The 21,368-nt window shown below is 39.4% G+C and overlaps 1 protein-coding gene across 4 annotated transcripts in view; it reads right to left on the bottom strand.

Annotated features, from left to right (window-relative positions):
* Positions 1 to 7,813: 7,813 nt before the first annotated feature.
* Positions 7,814 to 21,368, bottom strand: part of LOC122982981 (copine-9-like) — an 83,110-nt gene continuing 69,555 nt past the window's right edge. For all 4 annotated transcript variants that reach the window (XM_044352634.1, XM_044352635.1, XM_044352638.1 and 1 more), the window contains 4 exons: positions 20,316 to 20,418; positions 19,565 to 19,622; positions 15,372 to 15,445; positions 7,814 to 9,932 (listed from right to left, as the gene is read on the bottom strand). In XM_044352634.1, the coding sequence (XP_044208569.1) occupies positions 9,750 to 9,932; positions 15,372 to 15,445; positions 19,565 to 19,622; positions 20,316 to 20,418 (418 nt within the window). In that variant the 3' untranslated portion in view covers positions 7,814 to 9,749. The remainder of the gene's footprint in view (positions 9,933 to 15,371; positions 15,446 to 19,564; positions 19,623 to 20,315; positions 20,419 to 21,368) is intronic.

Raw genomic sequence — 21,368 nt, forward strand, 5'->3', positions numbered from 1 at the left:
AGGATGAGGACCCACTGACCAGTCTGGCAAACCTAACATTACCTCAGGTACCGAGTTATGCTGGCGTTGCTAAACTTCCCGAATCCAATAAATAGCAGAACTGAGCCTCTAATGTTACCCTGAACTCTGACACAGAGGCATCCAGGACCAGCTCCGCAGTGGATGTGTCAGTGCTGAACAAGGATTTTTCAAACATAACTTTTAACTCTACATTGCAAAATAATATAGTTAGCTAATGACATGCTACTTGGCATTGAAAGTTATGCTAGGTTTATACTGTGGGTAGTATGCTAGTTAGCATGCTTGGGTCAGACAGTGCTTGACTCTTTCCTTACAACTTTGCTCTTGTGGTTTCAGTTTTGGAAAAGTGAAATTACCCAACCCTTCAAACTCTTTGGATTCTGATAATCCTGTTACTAGAGCTCCAAGTGTATTTTACTGTAAAATTACATATGTTGCCCAGAACTCTTGGCTAATTAATCTTTACAAGATTTTGATATTGGTATCTCAAAAATCCAAGATCAGTGGAGCTCTACTTCTTGCCAGCATTGTGTCTACTAATTTTCCAGATTGCTTCACCTCTTTGTTATATGAGTGTTACAGTAATGGGAGGTTCTTGGTGCAAGATAAGTGGATGCAGAGGGAAGCAACACGTGTGACTGGTCAACAGTGAATAGAATGAAAAATGACTCAGGTCCAGGTATGTTTCAAGATAAAAGAGTGAGAGAGAGACAGGTCAATGACCTCATGACTTCATGACATGATGATGCACATATTATATGTAACAGAGTTTACTTTTCAACAGGGTGCAAAAATAACTTTTTTGTCCACTAGTGAATGCTAGTGAATGGCTGGTGAGTGAAGCAAATCTACTAGCCACTTGTATATTTTACCAGCATTTGGCTGGTGGCTGGTGCTAATTTTGTGCCCTGCTTTTCAACATCACATTTATTTGGGTGATGTTTTTTATTTTTTTTCATCATAGCTGCTTGGGCTCTGTTAATCTTTGTTTAAAGGAAAAACAAAGACAGAGGAACAAAAGACAGAGTGGAAACTGACCCAAATCACCTTGAATCCATGCATCCCGCACTTGTTTAGACTTTTTCCCTTTACGTTTGTTTAACCTATAAAAACATGACAGGGCCAAAGTTCATCACCTGCCTTTCAAGGTCGTGAACCAGATCTGTTGTCAATAAACCTCAGAGTTTGTGTGTGAAAATCTGCCTACTTACACCTATGCACACTTGATTGTGGGAGATAATATTCAGAAATGTTTTGATATTTAATTGTTTTTCCTCTTCAATCATAATTCATCATCTACAGCACAATTGTATCCTTTTGTTGATTACAAAGGCAATATGAGGCCAGTGGTGTCCTGTGTAAATACTGTAGATTAGTCACTATTCAACCTGACAGCTGGAATCTGATTTTAAAGTAACTATTGGAGCAGTGTCATCTCTCTGTGAGTGGGTGTTTGATAAATACCCGATGCTAATGAAGAAGAAAGGCAGTATACTCAGACCCAAACACCACGGATGGCACCAAAATATGCAAAATCCCTATAATGCCTGCTGTGAGATTAATGTTCCTGCTTTGTTGCCTCTACTAATACATCTTACTGGCTGGTGGCCAAGTGGAACAGGTGCAGAAAAGATGGTCTTGTTTTCCTTTCATTTGACTGCATTTCTCAGTCCAAGGTTTATTGGACTTATTATTTATTTATTACCTGAAGTGGGGAAAGGTACCATAGATAGCAAACAGATTTTATTTTAGCAACTTGTTAGTTTCAATTAAATGACTCAAATATTGCATTCAATTAAAAGAAATGTATAATGTAAGATTTAAATTTAAAGCTGCTATGATCAATATTTTTATATTAACAATGGATTAAATGGCTACTTGTATTTGAAAGAGGTCACTAGATGTGACAAACCTACAGAGAATTATCACCCAAGCCTGCTAGGCATCTATACAGTTCTGGTTATATACTGTTCTGGTTCAGTCCCACAGCTCACGCCACCATCATCATGAGTAGGCAGCTGGTTCTCTGCAAAGCCACTGTACTCGACTTGGCCAGCACAAAATGGCAGACAGACAAAGTTAGTGAGGAGTGAATATTGGATGGACATTCACCGTGTGGCCAGAAACACGACTCCAAATGAATGCTTATGGTGTCCTGGATCTATTTGATGTGTAAATAAGCAATTGATTGCTAATAAGTTTACCATATCAACTTAAAAGGAGATCATATGTCAGTGGTGTGTTTATAGCTTGTCGCCGCTGCCACAAGTGGCCAAAAAAAATCAGTTAACCCTCTACTGCATGGTGTTGCCATATGGCAACATACCCTTTCTTTGCAACTCCCTGATATTTAAAAATAAACTTGGCCTTTCCATAGAAGTTGGGTTAACCAGTTATGTACTTCAATGAGGTCACATGACATTTACAATAAAACCCCCAAAGTCTTACTGTTTCTCACGCTGTCAATGACCTTGAGTCACCTGAGAAAAAGCTCCTCAATGTGCAAAGATTTCTTCCAATTTTTCATATATCTGCAGCATCTGAAAAGTACTGAAAGAATTTGCGGTAAGTTACGATCTGTCTTTATCATGTAAATCTTGTTTAAATGAAATTATTGTCTTTTTATTCAATAAATTAGGTATGTTGCCAAACAGCAACATTGTGCAACAATGGAACTATACAGTCAGTGGAGCTGGATTCCTTAGTTATGAATATCTTTGTACAAATTAGACAGACTGACAGATAGACGGATAGATAGATGGATAGATGGATGGATGAATGTATGGACAGACAGATATGGTTATGGATATCATCTATGGCATCTGTTAAGGCAGTTATATAGAATGTAAGCACACTGAATGGCTATTGCATCTTAGGTATATCTTACCTTCAAAGGTATGACTCCACTCGGTGCTGCTGGGATGTAATATAATGTTAAAGTAATAATAAATTCACTCTTCACCACAATTGTTTTCCAAAACTCCTCAGGTCCAGATACTGCTGTTTTTCCAGGACAGAGGCTGCAGTGTTTAGCGTTGCTGTCATGGCTACTGCCATGCTCCACAGAGAATATTATGCCTCCAAATCCTGGATCTGAAGTCTTAATCCAAACCGTACACAGACACAGAGAACAAAGCTTTGCCTTTATTCAAACTCCAAAACAGCGGTATTATGTATCCCCTTGCTCCTCTGACTGTTCGGATCTAAAAATGGTTTGCTTCAGTATGCACACCGCAGTGGCCAAGTCATGATTTAATGGCTTTAAGTTATGTCTCTGTCTGTTCACAGATTCCAGAGATGGGAAGAGATGGAGAGATGAAGAGATGTATTGTCAAAACACTTTTGGACGGGACTTCATGCTCACAGATAATCAGTTTTGAGTGGATTTAAGAGACTTCATTTAAATGAAGAAAATACAGTGTGTAAGCTGCAATGTCATCCAAGTATGCTGTTAACTTAATTGATGTTGTATGGTAGCAGAGCACACCAGCCAGTGGATCATTTTATCCAAAATACCAGCTCACGTTACAGTAAATAAATATATTTTTAGCATGAGAAGGTCCAGTGGGAGTTGAATCTGTCCTTCAGTGTCATTCCACAAGCTATAACCAATGCTACAATTTAAATGTTTATCATTTTGGGGAATGCACTTATTGCTTTCTTGCCAAGGGTTACCATTCTTACGTATGATAAATATGAAGCAACAGCCGGCAGCTGATTAGCTTAGCTTAGCATTAAGACTGTAGTGGGAAACAGCTAGCCTGACTTTGTCAAAAGGTAACAAGGTCCACCCTCGAGCACCTCCAAAACTCAGTGGTTAACATGTTATATCTTGGTTAATTCGTACAAAAACCGAAGTGTCAAGTGCTGATAGCCAAATGATTTTACTTTGGACAGAGCTAAACTAAGCTAAGCTAAGCTAACTGGCTGCTGGCTGTAGCTTCATATGCAGCGCACATTAAAGTGGTTTCAATCTTCTCATCCAACTCTCGGCAAGAGCAAGAATAAACATTTTTCCAAAAATGTCAAACTTAAACTCAGTCCCTTAGGAGAGACATTACAAGGGTTTACACAGTGTATGATTGTGCCACCTTTGGCCACGTATAACTCCGTCCACAGCACCCCTTTGCTGTGACAGCATAACAACAACAAAAAGCTGTTTTATAAAGCAGCTCGGCGGTGAGGTAAGTGGAAAAACAGAAAGGCTACATTGTTGTTATTGGTCATACTACGGGATACTTTTTTTCTTTTAAAATTCGACACAATTATGTTGTTTTGATTATTTACTCAATATTAATTTGCAGCGTGTACAATGAAATCTGTCACTGTGAATTAAGCAGTCATTCTATACTCCCATAACTGATTCTATAGCCTTGGTGGGAAACACTTAAACTTGGTTCCAGTGAATAGTTTGGGAAACCGCTTTGGAACATACACAAAATACTCATGACTTCTGTTTGAGACCAATAGTTAAAGCAATTTTCTTACACACAATCTTACAGTAGTCCATCCAACTCTAGTAGCCCTAAAGCAGCTGTGTGCTCGCTGCAAACTTCAAGTGTGCCTCCTTTTTCTTCCTCTTTTTTTCAAGCTTGAAGGCTTCATTTATATTTGCCCAAAGTTTCCCTGAGCTAAGCCTCTCTGACCTATTACCCAAAGTCCCACAAAACCGGGTTTGTTCAAGTCCCTTTAAAAAACACACATTTTTGCCAGATGTTGTTCCTTGTTTCTTTCCACATACTCATAAAAAATTATGTTTAGAAAAAAAAAGAACGTTTTAATGACATCAGGATCTGCTTGTTGTTGTCCAGAGCTGCTGGAGAGTGAGGTGGTCGTGGGTAAATGAAAATGAAATCACCTTTGGTAAGTACGCCTACATGAAAGGCTATTAGTCTAAAGTTTCTACTGTGGGGTCCTTCACTTCCTGGGCAGCCCCTGTCTCTCTCCTCTCTGACTGAAGCCTCCTCCTGTCTCCCCTTGACTCCTGCCTGCTACATAACACCTCCTTTAATAGTATGTTTACATCCAGCAGAGCGACTCCTCTGCCTCTAAGAGTCATTATACTTAATAGGCTGTCACAGCACATCCGGCACCGACTGTTCCTCTATGCCACTGCAGTGATCTGTTTAGTCACTTTTTTCTCCCCTTTACTAGTGTAGACATGACAGCATACTTAAATATTAATAAACAGCCTATTCAGTGATTCCTCATGCAGGGACTATATACATGTTTTCAACTACATACACATATACTCATTACTAACCATTTTCCAAAGTAACCAGACGTTTTTAGATTAGTTTCCTACCTTCCAGACAGCCATAGTTAATATCATGTAGAGTGGCTTGAAAATCAATGTACAGAAACTTTGTGTCAATGCACACTTATGGATAAGTCATTACTGTGGTGCATTTGAGGACAGACCTCACTGTAGACAGTTTTGAATGAAAACTGTTCCCAGTGAAGTTTGCAGGCTATCCAAAGTAACAAGGACATTGTGTCTGTTTCATTGCTTTTGATTTTTTCAAATGTCATTTTTCAACCCCTTTAGCACAGACAGTTCTGTCCACCTCCATTGTATTTCTGTGAGGGCAGACATTTTGGAGATGGATATCTCAAAAAGTGGAACAATAAAACCAAAACTATCAGCATGGCTAGATACACTATCACTGTCAAATGACTACGTAAAATGTGAAAGGGATTGGTCATAGTGATGATGCCACAGAGAAAGCTTTGCTAAATCCACTGTACACAACCTTCCCAGCACTATTAGCATCTAGTTGGTGAGCATAATGGAGCATTTAGTGTCTAAAGAGCCAGATATTTCCCTCAGGAGTTGGTGGACACTAAAACAGAGCCAGAAGGAGAGTGAATATTAGACTTAAATTCATCAGGTTTCCAGAAACATGACTCCAAATGAATGAGAATGTTGCTCTGTATTGCTCTTATTTTTTGTCTCTAGCTTTTTCAGTGCCTGCAATTCCTTTACTGATACTAGCTTAGCCAAGATTAGCGACAAGTGTGCCTCAAGGAGAGTAGGTTTTAGTTTTAAGGAAAGTTAATACACCTCACTGTGATGATCCTTGTCTTCGGTTTAAGAATAGTGTGTGCTCACCCCTGTCCATGTCGTAGTGCTAACGATATTTCAGACAACTGTGTGTCTCCAGCCTTGTGGCAAGTTTGGGGAGGGCCTGTTTCAACATGTCAATGCCCTGAGCACAAAGTGAGATACGGTAATAAAGACATTCTTTTCTGAGTTTGGTGTGGAAGAACTTGACTGGCCTATATTGAGATCTGACCTCAACCCCATCCAACACCTTTGGGATGAACTGGAACCTAGACTGTGAGCTGGACCTCATCACCCAGCATCAGTGGCCAACTTTGTGGCTGAATGGGAGCCACTCCAGAGGGGTTGCGTCAAGAGTAACAGGACTTGTAATAGATTCTTTTTTGCCTCTCATCCAAAACAAAGCCATTTGACTTGACCCTTCTGGATATACCGTGACTTGGATGGCTGAGGCTTGTCACGGATTTACCCTCTGCAGCCTGGTTCCAAAATCTTGCAGAGAGCATTCCCAGAGGCTTTACAGCAGTATATTGATGCACATGGTTTTGAAATGGAAAGTTGAACAATCACATATGGGTGTAAAGCTTTGGATTTCAACATATTTTTGGCCGTAATGTATCATTCACCATTTAATTTACTCATCCTTCCCTCTTTCCTTACCCGACTAGCCTCACTCATTCAACCAGTGCAATAATGTCTGTAAATCCACAGCTTTTGACCTGAATTAACATGAATAAGAAACAGAATAATTTTATTTATGGAATATCTACCACCTTTCAACCCTGACATAAATATTCCTCAGCTGTAAATTAATAGTGAACTTACAAGAAGGTGGAAGGTGCTTATATCATTCATGCTGGCAAAGACAGATAAAATCACCAATTCCTAAAGAAAACGGAGAAACATTTCACTGCTACTATTTCAGACTTGATGTTGCATATGTCTCTATGTCAGGTACTGCGTTTATTTTCAACACAAGATGCAAACAGACACAGGGAATAGTGATGAATCCATGAGTGCTTTATATGTTATTTATAGCTCTGTGTATTATAGTGTTTTAATCTGTTTACTGAATCAGCCAAAACCCATTTTGATGGGAGGAGGTTCAGAGTGTTGTAGAATTTGATTCAGTACCAGGAAAACTGTAATAACATCAACATGCCACCTTAAATCATCATTCTGTGGACAAACGACAAACAATGATCAGATTGTGCAACTTTATGTTTGGTAATACTGTAATGCAATTCATCAACTCTTGGAGATATGGGTAAACACAAACGTAATCAAACCTCATATCAAAACACAAGATATTTGTCCAAACAGTTAAGGGTTTCTAGTTCAAACTTCTACATTCTTCTTATTTGGACATTCATAAAAACATACAATATAGATTTATTATTTTAGACACAGAAGTAAAAGGTTGTTGTAGCTCTACTGTATAAGCAAACAGATTTTCATCATGTACTGTTCTTTATACAATGACACCATATCCATCTTTATATTTTAAACACTGATCAGTGGGCTGAATATGCTCATACAGGCATCAGACAAAGATAAGAGACAGACAAAAATGCTCCTGTTGCACAAAAACCACACTGCAGGCTTTAAGTGCCCTCACAATACTTTTTGATTCCGCTGGTGTCTTACAGAGACCTTACACGTCTGTTTTTTGACCTTGAGAACCGGCCGTGTCATTGCAAAATATCAAAAATACATGTCTCTCGATGGGGAAATTCATAAGTTTAATTTAGGTTTCTGCAAGACACTGCAGACACACAAGTTAGTTCTGAAAACAACAGCTGAAAATGTACAATGACACGAGTGAAATGCATATTACTTAGAGATATATTTCTCTCTTTTTTTTGACAACACCCACTTGAACAAAACACGCATTTTTTCCGCAACATGCAAAAAACTTGACAATTAAACTAATTATTGTACAAAGTAATAAAAAAGAATGAATATACTTGCACAACAGTGACACATAAAACAGCGTAAACACCCCTCTAAGCCACCATCATTACACTGATATGAACGAAACGTCTTCAAAAGTGACTGTCACATTTCACATAAGAACATAGAAGTGTCGGAGTTTGTAGTTCTTTACGATCAACTTGTTATTTGAACTACTGGGATGCTTGACTTTACTGCTGAGCTTGGTGAGTAAGGACAGTTGCATCAGGTCATGCGTATGTGCTGTGTGAGTTAGTATATGATGTACAGAAGTCATGCATAATAAAGAGACCCTGCTATACAAAGGATGAGCACTAGGTGGCACACTTTGCCCACTTTGTACACAGCTCTGTGTTTGAGAACCTGCCTGGGAACAAAATGTCAAGTCATGGCAGGGGAGAGGGAGGGACATGCATAGGGTGAACATTACACTGGGAGTCAGGTATATTGCTTTTCGGAAAATGTGCATTTATCCATCATTTAGATCTCCTTCCCCAAAAATATGCATACAAAGACTTATCAGATAGAGAAAACCCCCCAACTGAAGCCTGAGCTATTAGTCTTCCTCTTTAATACCATCTCACACTCTCACCTGGCTCCGTCTGTTTCTGATCCTTTCCTTGTCCATCTCTGTCTCTTTCCTCCACACTGTTTTTTTTATTGCTCTCTTGCACCTTCATTCTCCTTATTTAACTCCCTCACCTGTCTTCTTCTCTTCTCCCTGCCTCTTCCTTCCTTCCTTCCATCCTCCTCCTCTCAGCAGGGCAGCCAGGGAAACTGGCATTTCTCTAACAGCAGGAGGGGAATCTGCACCCGGCAACAGCCCACGCTGGGCAAAGAGGGTGGGTGTGGCATGGCAGACAGAGGACTGTGTGTGTTTGTCTCGGTGCATGTGTCTGTGTGTGTTTAGCAATAATGAACATGTGACCGGAACCCCACACTAGACTTGCCAACACTTGTCTGCTACTCTCCATGTGACGTCCACATCAGAGGCTGATTATGTTTGGGTTGAACTAATTTTTTCTCTCTTTTAATTTCAAGAGATTTGGCACAGCTTTCTACACACATTAATGTGTAGCTTGATGATAATGAGGATGGGAAAGTATAAATCAAAACACCTGTCCTCATGGTCTCCAATTACTCCAATAAATTACAGTCAAAACAAAAGCCCCAAAGCACTTGATGTAAGCTGGCATATATTGCTCATCATGCACTCTGCTTTCATTTAGGGACTCGTTTTAATTAAATTTAGTGTCTTGCATTTCCTGGGACTCCTGCCAAATGTAAGAAGTGTCAACACGGCTGTGGATAGGACACGTGTAAAAACTTTTTTTGTGCAAACAAGTGTCTGGTGAGGGGGATTCAAAGACAAATTCAGAAAGTCAAGCTATGAACCGTATGTTTGCAGTCAGTGGGGAGGAGAGGGGTCAGTCATGGTTCAGTCTCACTGTTCTTTCATAAAATAAATGAAAAGTAATGGTACATAACAGGGTGAGTTAGAGAGGAAAGTCAGGGATGAGCGCCCGCTGCTTTGCTGTGATGTGCCTGTTTAGTTTCACCAGTGATAAGAGAGGAGAGGGCAAGTCACAGGTCGATCCCTCTGCTCCTTTATGAGTGACGAATAACCGTGCAGGAGGTGCGCGTGGATAAGCAGAAAGGTGGAGAGGGAGTCAGGATGGAGAGGCAGAGACGAATGGCCGCTGTGTCAGGGTCAGATGTGTTGGTGTAGCTGCGGAAGCGGCGAGGTGGAGAGGGCCGGCCGCGGTTCAATTCCTTGGCTCTTCATAAAAGACAGCAGCTGGTCGGGGATCTCGGCGAGGACATCTTTAGCCAGCCGGGCCATGCTGAGGACCTGGTTGCCAGATCTGTCCACGTAGTCTCTAAATGGAACAAACTGGAGCAAGAGGGAGAGAATATGATTGATTATTTTAAAAATACACTGTGTCTTAAGAATGTAGTCTTTATCTGTTCTTTTTTTCTTTTCATTATGAATAAATAAATAGATCTAGATTATTTTATCATTAATATTAATGTTAAACAATCCCTTTTCATTCCGATGTTGCTGGCTTCATCTGTCTGTTAAAGACAGACACTTTCAGTTACGGTTTATTCAGATACGACTGGACCGTTACGGGAGGAGGCACAATCCTCACAAGATATTTGGCATCTTGGAAAGTAATATCAGAAAAAAGAAAAATGCTTTCTCTTAAGGCTTCATTCATGACCATCATCATGAGCATTAACCCTTGCTTCTCACCAGTGGATCCCTACTTAAAGTCAGACAGAGCACAAACATATAGTGAAGAGACGTTGAAGGTGCAATATATGACATTCAGACCAACTAGATGTTGCACTAAAGTGGAAGCATCTCAGACCAAAACAAATGTGTGCGTTGTTTACTCAATAAAGTTGGGAAAGATTCTGTAACTGCGTTGCCTGTTTCTCATCTCAAATGTTTTCAGAAACATATTGTAGTGCACTGTTCAGCTGTAATGTGAGAAAGTTTGTGACCTGGCCGCTATGTTGAAGACGGACATGGGGAGGACACGGAGGGACTCACATGCATGATCACACACGCTCACTTGCACTAACATGCACGCGTGGCTGGACTGGCTATTGAAATAGAGAACAGAGAGGCTCAGATTATAACACACATAGAGGGAGTGTGGTTTCATTCTCTGCTCAAGACACTATTGCTCCACTATATCTTTACATAGCAAATAGTTGTATGTTGATGTATAGTGGGGCTGAATGTTGTATATTGCACCTTTAAGACTCTTCTTTTAATTCCTGTTTGCTCACATACTGTAGGCTATGTAAAGTATTATGCTGGATATTCACTGTCACTGTGCTAGCCCATGCCCTCTAGAGAGTAGGCTCCACTCTGGCAAAACATACACTACCTCATCAAATTCTTTAGTTTGTTCCATCAAGCCGGCAATATAGAGTTTGCTCTAAGTGTGTAATTAGGCTAATTTACCATTGCAACGCTATTATCTGCATTGCTATCAGGTCTCTATGCTACATTATTTTATGTTTCAGCACATAGATTTTTGTTGTGCTCCATGTACTCCATATCCAAACTGCCAAACAGGAAGTGGGAGGCTCCAAAGAGTTTTATAGGAGGGGGAACCCAGAATGTACCATGTGGTTTGGAGTACACAGGGGGATTATTCATTGTTTTTGGGGGATTGGTACATCAAACTATAAGTTTTTCAATGTTTCCTATGTTAGGACACTTTGAATAACATACAGATATTGTCCATCTTGGTTTTGCATTAAAAAGGTTATTCAGATTACTTAACCTCGTTGTAACTTTAGTTTGTCCCCATATGGAAAGCAGGGATAGAAGCTGCTCAGGGTGTTTTTATGTTTGCATGTGCAAGCTGCACCTAGCCATGGGCCTAGCTTAGGTTTTCTTTAGATTTACTGATGAGTTTCCTTTCAGTTTTTCCTCTCTTTTTTTCTCCATTTTTGTAAAAAAAAAAATTTCACCACCTTCATACTAAAACCATCTTGAAATGCTTTTGTGTATCTGGTGTCCTCTAAAAAATAAACATACACTGGGTGAAGACTGTTCCCTCTTTATATCCTTCCTCCACCACTTGCCAATCCTTACATTCACAGTTTCATCTATGCCGTTGGTGTATTCAAGTTGAAAACAGGGAAGGAGTGCAGGTCTGATTATTATGGTCGTAAGTTGTTGGTTTTTTTATGTCTTTTGTCCTGTGCCATGAGGGGCAAAAAAATTTTACAGACTGATCTGAAAAATTTCCAACAAGCTGAAATTGGGTCGTTCACAGTACTTTGAGGTTGATTAAACTTTTTTTTTCCTTTGTGCGCAAATGGAGATTATCGAGTAATAAATGCTAGGGCAACAACTAACACTTATTTTATTTTCTTGATTAATCCATTCATCATTTGGTTTAAAACCTGTTGAGATAACGATCAAGATGCCCAGCTTGATTTCCTAGGACCCAAGCTGACATGTTCAAGCTGCTTGTTTTGTCTGATAATCAGTTATTCAGAAAACACACTCAATTTACCATCATAGAAGACTAAGAAAATCAGGAAATAGAAGCTGGAATTAGTATGTTTTGGGCATTTGTATTGAAATTATGACAATTAACAATTACTAGACCAAGATTGTTGCTGATAAATTTTCTCTCAAAAATTTTACTCAGCCCGACTGTTGTTGTGTCACTGTGTCACTTGTACAATTATACAATAATTTTATTCTGGAGGCAAAACACTTTCTACCTAGCATCCACTGAATATAAGTCAAGATGACATTTAAGGCAATTGTCCATCAGTTTACAGTACATACAGTAAGTAGAGGGGTAATGGGAGAAATATGACTTTAATTCATGACAGGAGGAAGAAAATCAGTGTTGCTGTAGTGAAGGCAGTCATCATATTGAATCAATAACAGCAAGAGTGCATGAAATGTAAATTGATTGATTGAACTCTTTTTCCGATTGAATTATTGTCATTAGGAGGTTAAAGGCAATCAGAAGATTACTGTGTGCATGCAAATGTGATTACGACTGTTGGTGAAACAAACTGGGTGGGGTGGGGGTGTGGGGGGATATCAATTATCAATACAGCTTTGGAATGGAAGCATAAATTATGCTATTAACCTGGTGTGGGATCAAGCCAGGGGTTTCTGATGCAAATAATATTTCATGTCTTTTTGTATTACAGTCATATACGGGCAAGTCAAACATTTTAAGAATGTGAGAGTACAGTTACTTTAGGTCATTATGTTGATGAACTAGATACTACTTTTGCAACAAATAGCCATTGCCACTTTGATGCTACAATTACATTTTTGCAATCATATATACTCGTATGCATTTATCACTGTATACCCTATGATTTGCCAGCTCACTGGCCAGTCTTCTCCACTCCTTTATAAAAATTCAACTGTACAATGTTATCACTGGGAATTGTATTTGCTTCCTATTTGTGTTCTCATATCTCTAAAAGACTCTCTAAAATTACAGTTTGCTGTTCCCAGATATGGTTTATCGGCCCCTGATGGGGTTCCTGCTTATTGTTCATGAAACTCACTGCAAAACAATTTATAGACACAGCTGCTCTCTCTGGTAGAGTTTAAAAATGATTATGGATAAAGTGTCTTGTGGGTACACTAAGGACATTTCTTTGTTTAGCCAGATTTTTTTTTATAGTGACCAATAAAAACTTTTCTGTTTTATAGGCTATTAATTTAATTTCTCAGAGTCTCTCCATTCATAAAGACTGACTTTAAGTCAGGCTCTGGACATCTTCTATGAGCCCTCAGAACTTTCAACATTTCAAGACGAGTGACCCACAATGCCATGAGGCCACAAAGATAAGAGAGACTGTCCTCACCACAACAGTTTCAAAGTATTTCTTCCCTGCCTCTTATCTTTTGAATGGCACCATACCATTGTGGGTCACTGGTCTGAGATGACATGGCGTTGTTCTCCTTTGTTGAACAAAAAGTCAGAGACTGCTCTCACTGAAAAACAACTGCATTAGCTATTTGTTGAAATGCTGAAAATGACATATGTCTACATAAGTGACAAAGTAAAATCTCTTTAGGAGGAGGTCAGCAAGATACTGGAGTTTTCCCATCTCCTAGCAACAGCCACTGTTGGTTTCTTTGAACAATGACCATTATCTCTAACTGTGATCAAATAGTTTTTGTACCTAAACTTAAGCAAACATGATCCACACAAGACGCAGATCAGAAAACAGTCATAATAGTATGAATCATTTTAAGGGTAATGCTTTTGAAAGGAACTGACAAACTGTCAGTCTGCAGATAGGAGCTCCAAATAAAATTTAAAAAAAATTCACATGGGTTGCTGAGGAAGGAAACAACAAACATCCTGTTTTGTTGTTTAGGTTGGAGGGCTTGTTGATATGTTACTGCTACTCAAACCTTTGCAAAAATCCACACTAACTGTCACACCCTGCCTGGACTTTGTGTTTTTTGGTCTTTTTATGTTCTTGTGTTCTTTGGGGTCTCCTGGTTTGCACTTCTGTTTAGTCCTTCAGTTCATATGGGTTTTCTTGTTATATTTGGGTGGTGGGTTTGGACTGCCTTTTGTTGTTTAGCCTGGTGTGTTGTATACTTTAGTTTAGGTTCATGATGGTTCTTGGACAGGTTGGTGTGGGTTGTATTTAGAGTATTGTGTTTTCTGGGTTTTGGTTTTGTTACCGTGTTCACCTTGTGTGTTCATGTACTCCTCATCACCTGCCCCGCTTCACCCTCGTTAGCCCTGCTCTGCTCTGTGTCTTCCCCACACCTGCCCTGTATCAGTCTCGTCAGCCCTGCCCTGCTTCCTGTGTTTCCCTCAGCCAATCACTCCCAGCCTGCCCTTGTGTCTCGTCACCTGTTCCCCGTTCCCTGATTAGTTTAGTCTGTATTTAAGGTCTGGTTTTGAGTTGAGTCTTTGCTGGATCATTTGTTTTGTTTCGTTTGCCAGTTCTGTTCAGCTCTGTTTGCCTGTTCATGACCGTCCATGATTAAAGGAGATATTTTCATCAAATCTGCATTCCAGCCTCTGCGTTTGGGTCCACTCCTGCTTCCCCAACCTGACACCAACACTAGTGTAAAAAACCTATTTACAGAACACAATGTGATTAATGGTGTATGATACTATATGCACTATACTTGTGTTGTGTAAATTTATATCTGTTTAGGTACAAAAATACCATCAGCACTTTTTTTTATTTCACTGGTGGCAATTGTGAACATTAAACACTCTTTTTCACTAGCTTTTCCATTGAATCTTTCAAAAAAATGATACATCTCACAATACCTCTATTCTTTTAATTATTTTTATTATTTAATTGTTTTATTATTAAAATATTTTTTTAATTACTTTTTGTTAAAAAAAAAAATTCTAATTTTACTGTTTGAAAAAAAATTCTTGTATGTAGTCGTCTTTGAATTACATTAAAGTTCTATACAAATAAAGTTTGATCAGACTGCTTAAGGAATATCATTTATGTTAGTACATCTGAGAAAAACTGTGATTCATTAAATTGAGATGGACCTTTTGACTTTGCTGATTTTACACTGGATGTGTAGATTTTTGAGCTGTGTGGACAAATATAACCAGAGTTACTGTATTGTACCCTTGAGCAAGATACAAGGCCTGTTTAGTGGCCCGTCATAGATGAGTACTGTGTATTGTGTAAGGTAGTTCCAGTGTATGTGAGTATGTGTTGTGAATGTAAGCCACCCTCCTCCGGGGACTACACCTCCATGCTGCTGCTATTGACAGAAACATGCTGAAGTCTAACCTGCAAAGTTAAATAGAATAATGATGAGTACCTGTACAATGTCTCTCTCAGCAAGACGTCCTCTGGAGGATACTCTCACCTCATCTCCATCCAGCTCCTCCATAGCTAAATGCAAGGAGAGAGACAAGACAGAGAGACTATGACTTTTCCTGATATCAGACAGAATTGTCAACACGTTGCACTTCATTTCCATCTTCAGTCTGGCATTGCCTCCACTCTTACCGATTTCCGTGGAGGAGGGGGATTCGATTTTCCCAAACCAATCGCTAGAGAGCAACGTATCCGCCTGAATCTAATGTCTTTTTTAAATCGAAACTGATGTGTAGCCATGCCAACATACTGGTTTTGCCAGGGTTTTAAGAATGGAGAAAGTGATATGCCATCTATGTAAAACAATTCCAGCGCACAGCTTGACAACGCCTGACAACAGCTTGACAGCGACGTTAGTCCTGCCTGTGGCACTGATTAGCTAATCTTTAGTCCCCCCGCGGCACTCACTGGATCAATTGTTTTTTCAACCGAGAAACCGCTGTTTCATGTCATGATGCCAGACCAGAATCAGTCAACTTGATGGAGTGGGCGGATTCAAAGGTCTAGACCCAGGCAAAGTATGACTCAATACTGGAACCACTGAGGGAGAATACGAAGAAGGTACAGGATGTTCTTTTGCTTTTCCTCAGCATAATTGCTGAAATGGAACATAGCATGAGTAGAAACGAGAATAATTTTGGCCACTTATAGGGTATGCTTTATAGGTTGAGAGTGTAGCTACTGGAGTGCTTTCAGGCAGCCATCTGATACATGACCAAATATAGGTAGATGTGCTTGCTCGAAAATTGTGCTCAAATGGACATGTCATTCTGAGAAGGTTTTCAACAGCAGCACCTGCACAGCAGTGTATATCCTGCATCTGCTCTCGCAAAGACACAAAACAGCCGGGATAAAGGTGGCTGAGCAAAAAAATCAACACACAGAACCAGAAAATATTAGAGGACAAACACTAGAACTGACAGTATAATACTGAAAGTGATATGCCAGGAGTGTCAGGAGGGAAAAAAGATCACAAACCAAAGACAATGCAAATAACAAACAGAGTCAATTAGGCCTGGCAAAAAGGTGTAGACACACACACACACTCCGAAGTGCTATTAAGCCACTTTGACCTTGTGACCTCTAAACATGCCCGAGTGCTTTCACTACCAATCCCACTATTTGATTGCTTAAATGAGTAGAAAATGATGGGCCATCCAACACAATGATGAGGTGTTAAGTCGTCACACCCTGCTGAGCAGCAACAGAGCACATAGACACACACTCACACTCACACACACACAGTCACACCCACACACACGCACAAACATTCCCCACTGAAAAGTCATTGATCTGTGGGCTGTAACACTGCCTGCACACTTGACTCCACTGACTTTCTGCAGCAACCCTACCAGGAAAGGGGACAGCACACTTGTGTATATGAGGAACCAATTATGATACAGCTGTTATAGTGCTTTCCTGTCTGCTCACTGGGTGTTGTTGAATCCCATCAAGCCAAGAGAAAGTCAAGGTCAAAGTGGAATGTTGCTTTTCATAAAACATTGCATATTTATGTTTTTGCAATGTCAAGGTTGTTGAATTTGATTAAAACTATTTACATCTCAAACGTATTCACTGCACATTGCTCCCAATAGCTGAACTTTCCTGTGGTTGGCTATCAAATTCTGCTCGGCTCTATGCGTTACTGAAAGGTGCACTGTGGAAAATTTGATCACCACTGGCACTATAGAACAACATCTTGATGACTGTGTCCTCATATTGTTTGTTTCTTGTCCTCTGCCAGGATGAAGACACTGGGTGTTTTGAAAAAAATACCACAGACTGTTGTAAACAATGCAGGTTTCAGCTTTTATGGGGCAGAAAACACATTCACCATGTTTGTAAGGATACATGCAGTGTGTACAAAGAATCCTTGCCTACTTTTGGACAAAACATGTAGAAATATTTATTCTGCCAATGCAATATTTTTAAATTAATAGACCAAATTACTACATTTAATGTGAAATGAATTGCTTGTAGTGATGAACCCACAGATATTATCCAATCATAGTTTGTAATGATACACAGCAGGTCTGTCAAGATTTGGATTTCTCCACATGCTGAGAGTGATCACGTCACTGCAAATGTTAACATGTCCCCTTAAGTAGTTCACTTCTGTAGAGTAGTAAAAGAGCATTACTTCCAAGACCAAGGAACACATCATTTACTAACTACATTCTATTTGTTTGTGGGGTTACTTGTCCAAAAACGTTTAAAAAAAAAAATGCACATCCACTGTCTAGTTATTACAATACAGATTTTTTTTTAGAATCTTAACGTGTTAATCTCATTAAAATATTTTTGATTGGGTCCTAATCATCAGTTTGTTTTTAGACTGATCTTGTGTTGTTTTAAGGTGTTCATTTAGTTTTTAGGATGAAATCTTTTACATGACTGTATGAGAAATATTATCCATGATTTTAAATTTAATTCTGATTTTGTGTATATCCATCCTGGTGCCCATCTCGGCCAGGACATTTCACTGTTTAATTTCACTGTGGCTTTCTGCGGCCTTCTTCAATAAAGGCATTTTCAACCAACTCATGGCGCTAACATCAGCTTAATTAGCTAGATACAACTGATAAAATCTGCCAGCAACAGTTGTCATTTCAGATGGAAAAACCCCTTGTTTCGAGAATTACTAGGAATTTTGTCATAAATGTACCACTGTTATTATTGTAAACAGCATACCTGCTGTGCAAGAATTGAAAACTTGGTGTAGCAACAGTAACTAAGGGGCGAGGCTTAGCAAACAGTTGATCACCTGACTCAGCAGTTCCCTACAGCTCTATGGAGCCTTTTAGCACCTTTCAGCTCATTGTTTTGATTTTACAGACAGCAACTTTACAGTTTTGATTCATGTTAAACGCCCACTTTGTAATTTCAGCTGCTAGGGGTCTCTCAATCAAAACAATAACAAAAAGACAGAGTGTGAAGTAGTGTGGGATCATGGGAGGTGTTGTCTTCATTATTACAACCAGCTTCTTCATGTTAGGATTACTTCAGTGTTAATCGATCAGGATGTTTTAACCGGGGGCCAAATTATCCGCAGTGGTCTCCCCCTCTCCAGAACAAACAGACCCAGTGATTAAAACAGGTGAAAACACTGAATAAAACAGTTTCACGTAAAAAATCAATGTTTCTCTGACGCTGTTCAGCTGGCACCGGACGTCCGGTAGGGGCTGTTAGCTGAGCTAATGCTAATGTTTGCTCGGCTTGTTTCTCTGATAACTTAAGATACAGACTTTCAGCAGGTTTCTACCAGGAGCCGAATTATCTGCAAAGGTTTCTTCCTCTCCAGAAACAAACGTACAGGGGGATTAAAACTGGTAAAAATACTGAATAAAGCTGTTTCACATAAAAAAATCAATGTTTCTCTGACGATCTTTGGTGAGCACTGGACTTCCTGGAGGGGCTGCTAGCTGAGCTGCTGACAACATTTGCCCAGCTTGTTTCTCTGATAACTTCCAATGACTAAAATCCTGTTAAAAGATATAGTTAAAAACGACCAAGATCTAAAAATTTTATCATAAAAATGTGGCTTAAAACTGAATAAAAGTCAATTTACAACTAAGTTTCTGTTGAACAACCACAACGCCAATGTATCATCTTGTATGTGTATACTCTTTGGTAGATGCCATTGTGGCAAACAGCCACAATGTTGATGTAATATCTTGAAGGTGTACACTCTTTGGTAGATGCATTTGTAGCGGACAAACACAACGCCGACACATGCATCTTGTGCACATATACTCTTTGGTAGAGGGGGTATGACGCCATTGACAGTCGACCAAATGAAACGGACTGTTACTTTGATTAAAATGACTGATTTCTCTGGGTTTGAAAATTGTTGGAAATATCTGGGATAATGTAAGTACACAACTCAACAAAATATATAACATAGGTCTGGTTGTTTTTAGACATTTTTATGCAGAATAGTTACATATTATAGCTTTAAATGTACATTCTCCAGGTGGACACAAACATAACTCATGATGAAAGTTAATGTTGCTACTTGTCTCCTTGTCCTTTTTAGGTTATATATTTCTTTTCTTAAAAAAGAACTATTTCTTTTATTTGTTTACTCATGTTGAATTAAAAAAAATAGACCTATAACTAAAATGGAATACTCACCATCAAACTCAGCAGGCCCAACACCTACGATGATTATGGACAGTGGGAGTGATGCTGCCTGTACAGGAGACAGATGGAAAGACATGAATGAACATTCAGTTCAGTTGACACGTTCAATCTTCAGAAGGCATCGAGACATTTATAAGCTTCGGATGAACAACAGAGCTGTCAAGAGAGTTAAATTAAGTTGGCGTTGTGAGCATTTTGTCTCTCAAAATGATTCAAAACTGATATTAATTTTAGGCTATTAATCTTACTCAATATTCTTCACTTACAGTCCAGGGTTAATGGGGGGGTCAAGTCATTAACATCACATGCAATTTCCAAACCTTAACTCTCCTTGACGCAGAGAAAAGTTGTACATCTGAAAGATACTCAACAAAGAAGACTCGAAAATATCTGAGGCTTCCCTAAAGTTTTTTTTTTTAAATACATTCCACATGTAAGGGAATTAAGGGGGAAAAGAGCCAATTTGCTTTTAATATTCTACACTGCCTGCCCAGAGAGAAATCACTGAGAGCCAAGTTAATTGGATCAGACACCTCTCAAACATTCATTTTGCAGATTATTGAAATGAGTATTGACCTCTCCAAAGAAGTGAGATCAGTCACAATAATAAGAAAATGGTCTTTTCCTCTCCTTGACATGAATCTTGAGCAGAAATCAGTAGCAGGAGTAACTAAGGGGGAAAGTACTGCCATCCATCAGTCTCTATGTTTGTGTTTACACATGCATGTGTCTGTTTACTCACATTGACCACAGCCTCTTTGGTCTGGACCATGTCAGATATCACTCCATCTGTGATCATCAACAGGACAAAGTACTGAGAGCCATCTGTAATCTCTGCTGCACAGCTGGGGAACGCACACACACACACACACACACACACACACACACACACACACACAAAATACCCAGGTTAGGGCTAAAATTTTGCCCGTGTACCTGAATAACACACTACTAAGGGAAACACACAACACACCTGCCTGTTGGTCTCAAACATACGGTCATTCTATTGTCTACTGTAGCTCAGGACTTGAATCAAGCTTTTACAGTACAACAGTGTGATTTTTTTTTTTTTTTACCGCAGCACCACTGACAATATGCTCATTCTAAGGTAACAAAAACATACTTATGAATATTATATTCCATTTCTGCCAAGTCCGTTCCACTAGATGCCACTAAATTCTACACACTGCACCTTTAACTCTGGTGTATCTGGGATAAAAATACATTTGGACTTCATGCAACCAAGAAAAACTGTATTAAAATGGATCTGATACATCCCCACACACCACTATTTTTTGGAATACTGACCCCCACACCAGACCAGTGAGTTGTTTACCACCTAAAAGTACAACCTCGAGCAACAGAGAGACCCCCAAAAATAAAAAGCACCAAAAAAAAAAAAAAAAAAAAACCCTGCACGAAGAACATAATGTGACCTTGTGTCTTGTTTTTCCACCACTCTTCATTCCCTTTCCAACATGGGATTTGATGAGAAAAACAAATGAAAATATCCACATTGCCAAATATCAGCGCTGGCTTGATATGATGCCAGATGAGTGTTTCAACACGCAAGTGTGTGTGTGTTTCTGCGTGTGTGTTTGTGTGTGCCCTTCACCTGCTGTGTGTGTATTTATTCCAATGAGATAGAATCTAATACCCGCGACTCAGCTGTTCCACCTGGCTGAACAAGACATTGATCTGTACGTGTGTGTCTGTGTGGGTGTATCTATATATGAGTGCACATAGATGTGTTTTTAGCCAAATGTTAGGAGTTAGGACACAGACTAGTGTGTGT

Source organism: Thunnus albacares, chromosome 5 (genome assembly GCF_914725855.1).
Source record: "Thunnus albacares chromosome 5, fThuAlb1.1, whole genome shotgun sequence".
NCBI classification, from domain to species: Eukaryota; Metazoa; Chordata; class Actinopteri; order Scombriformes; family Scombridae; genus Thunnus; species Thunnus albacares.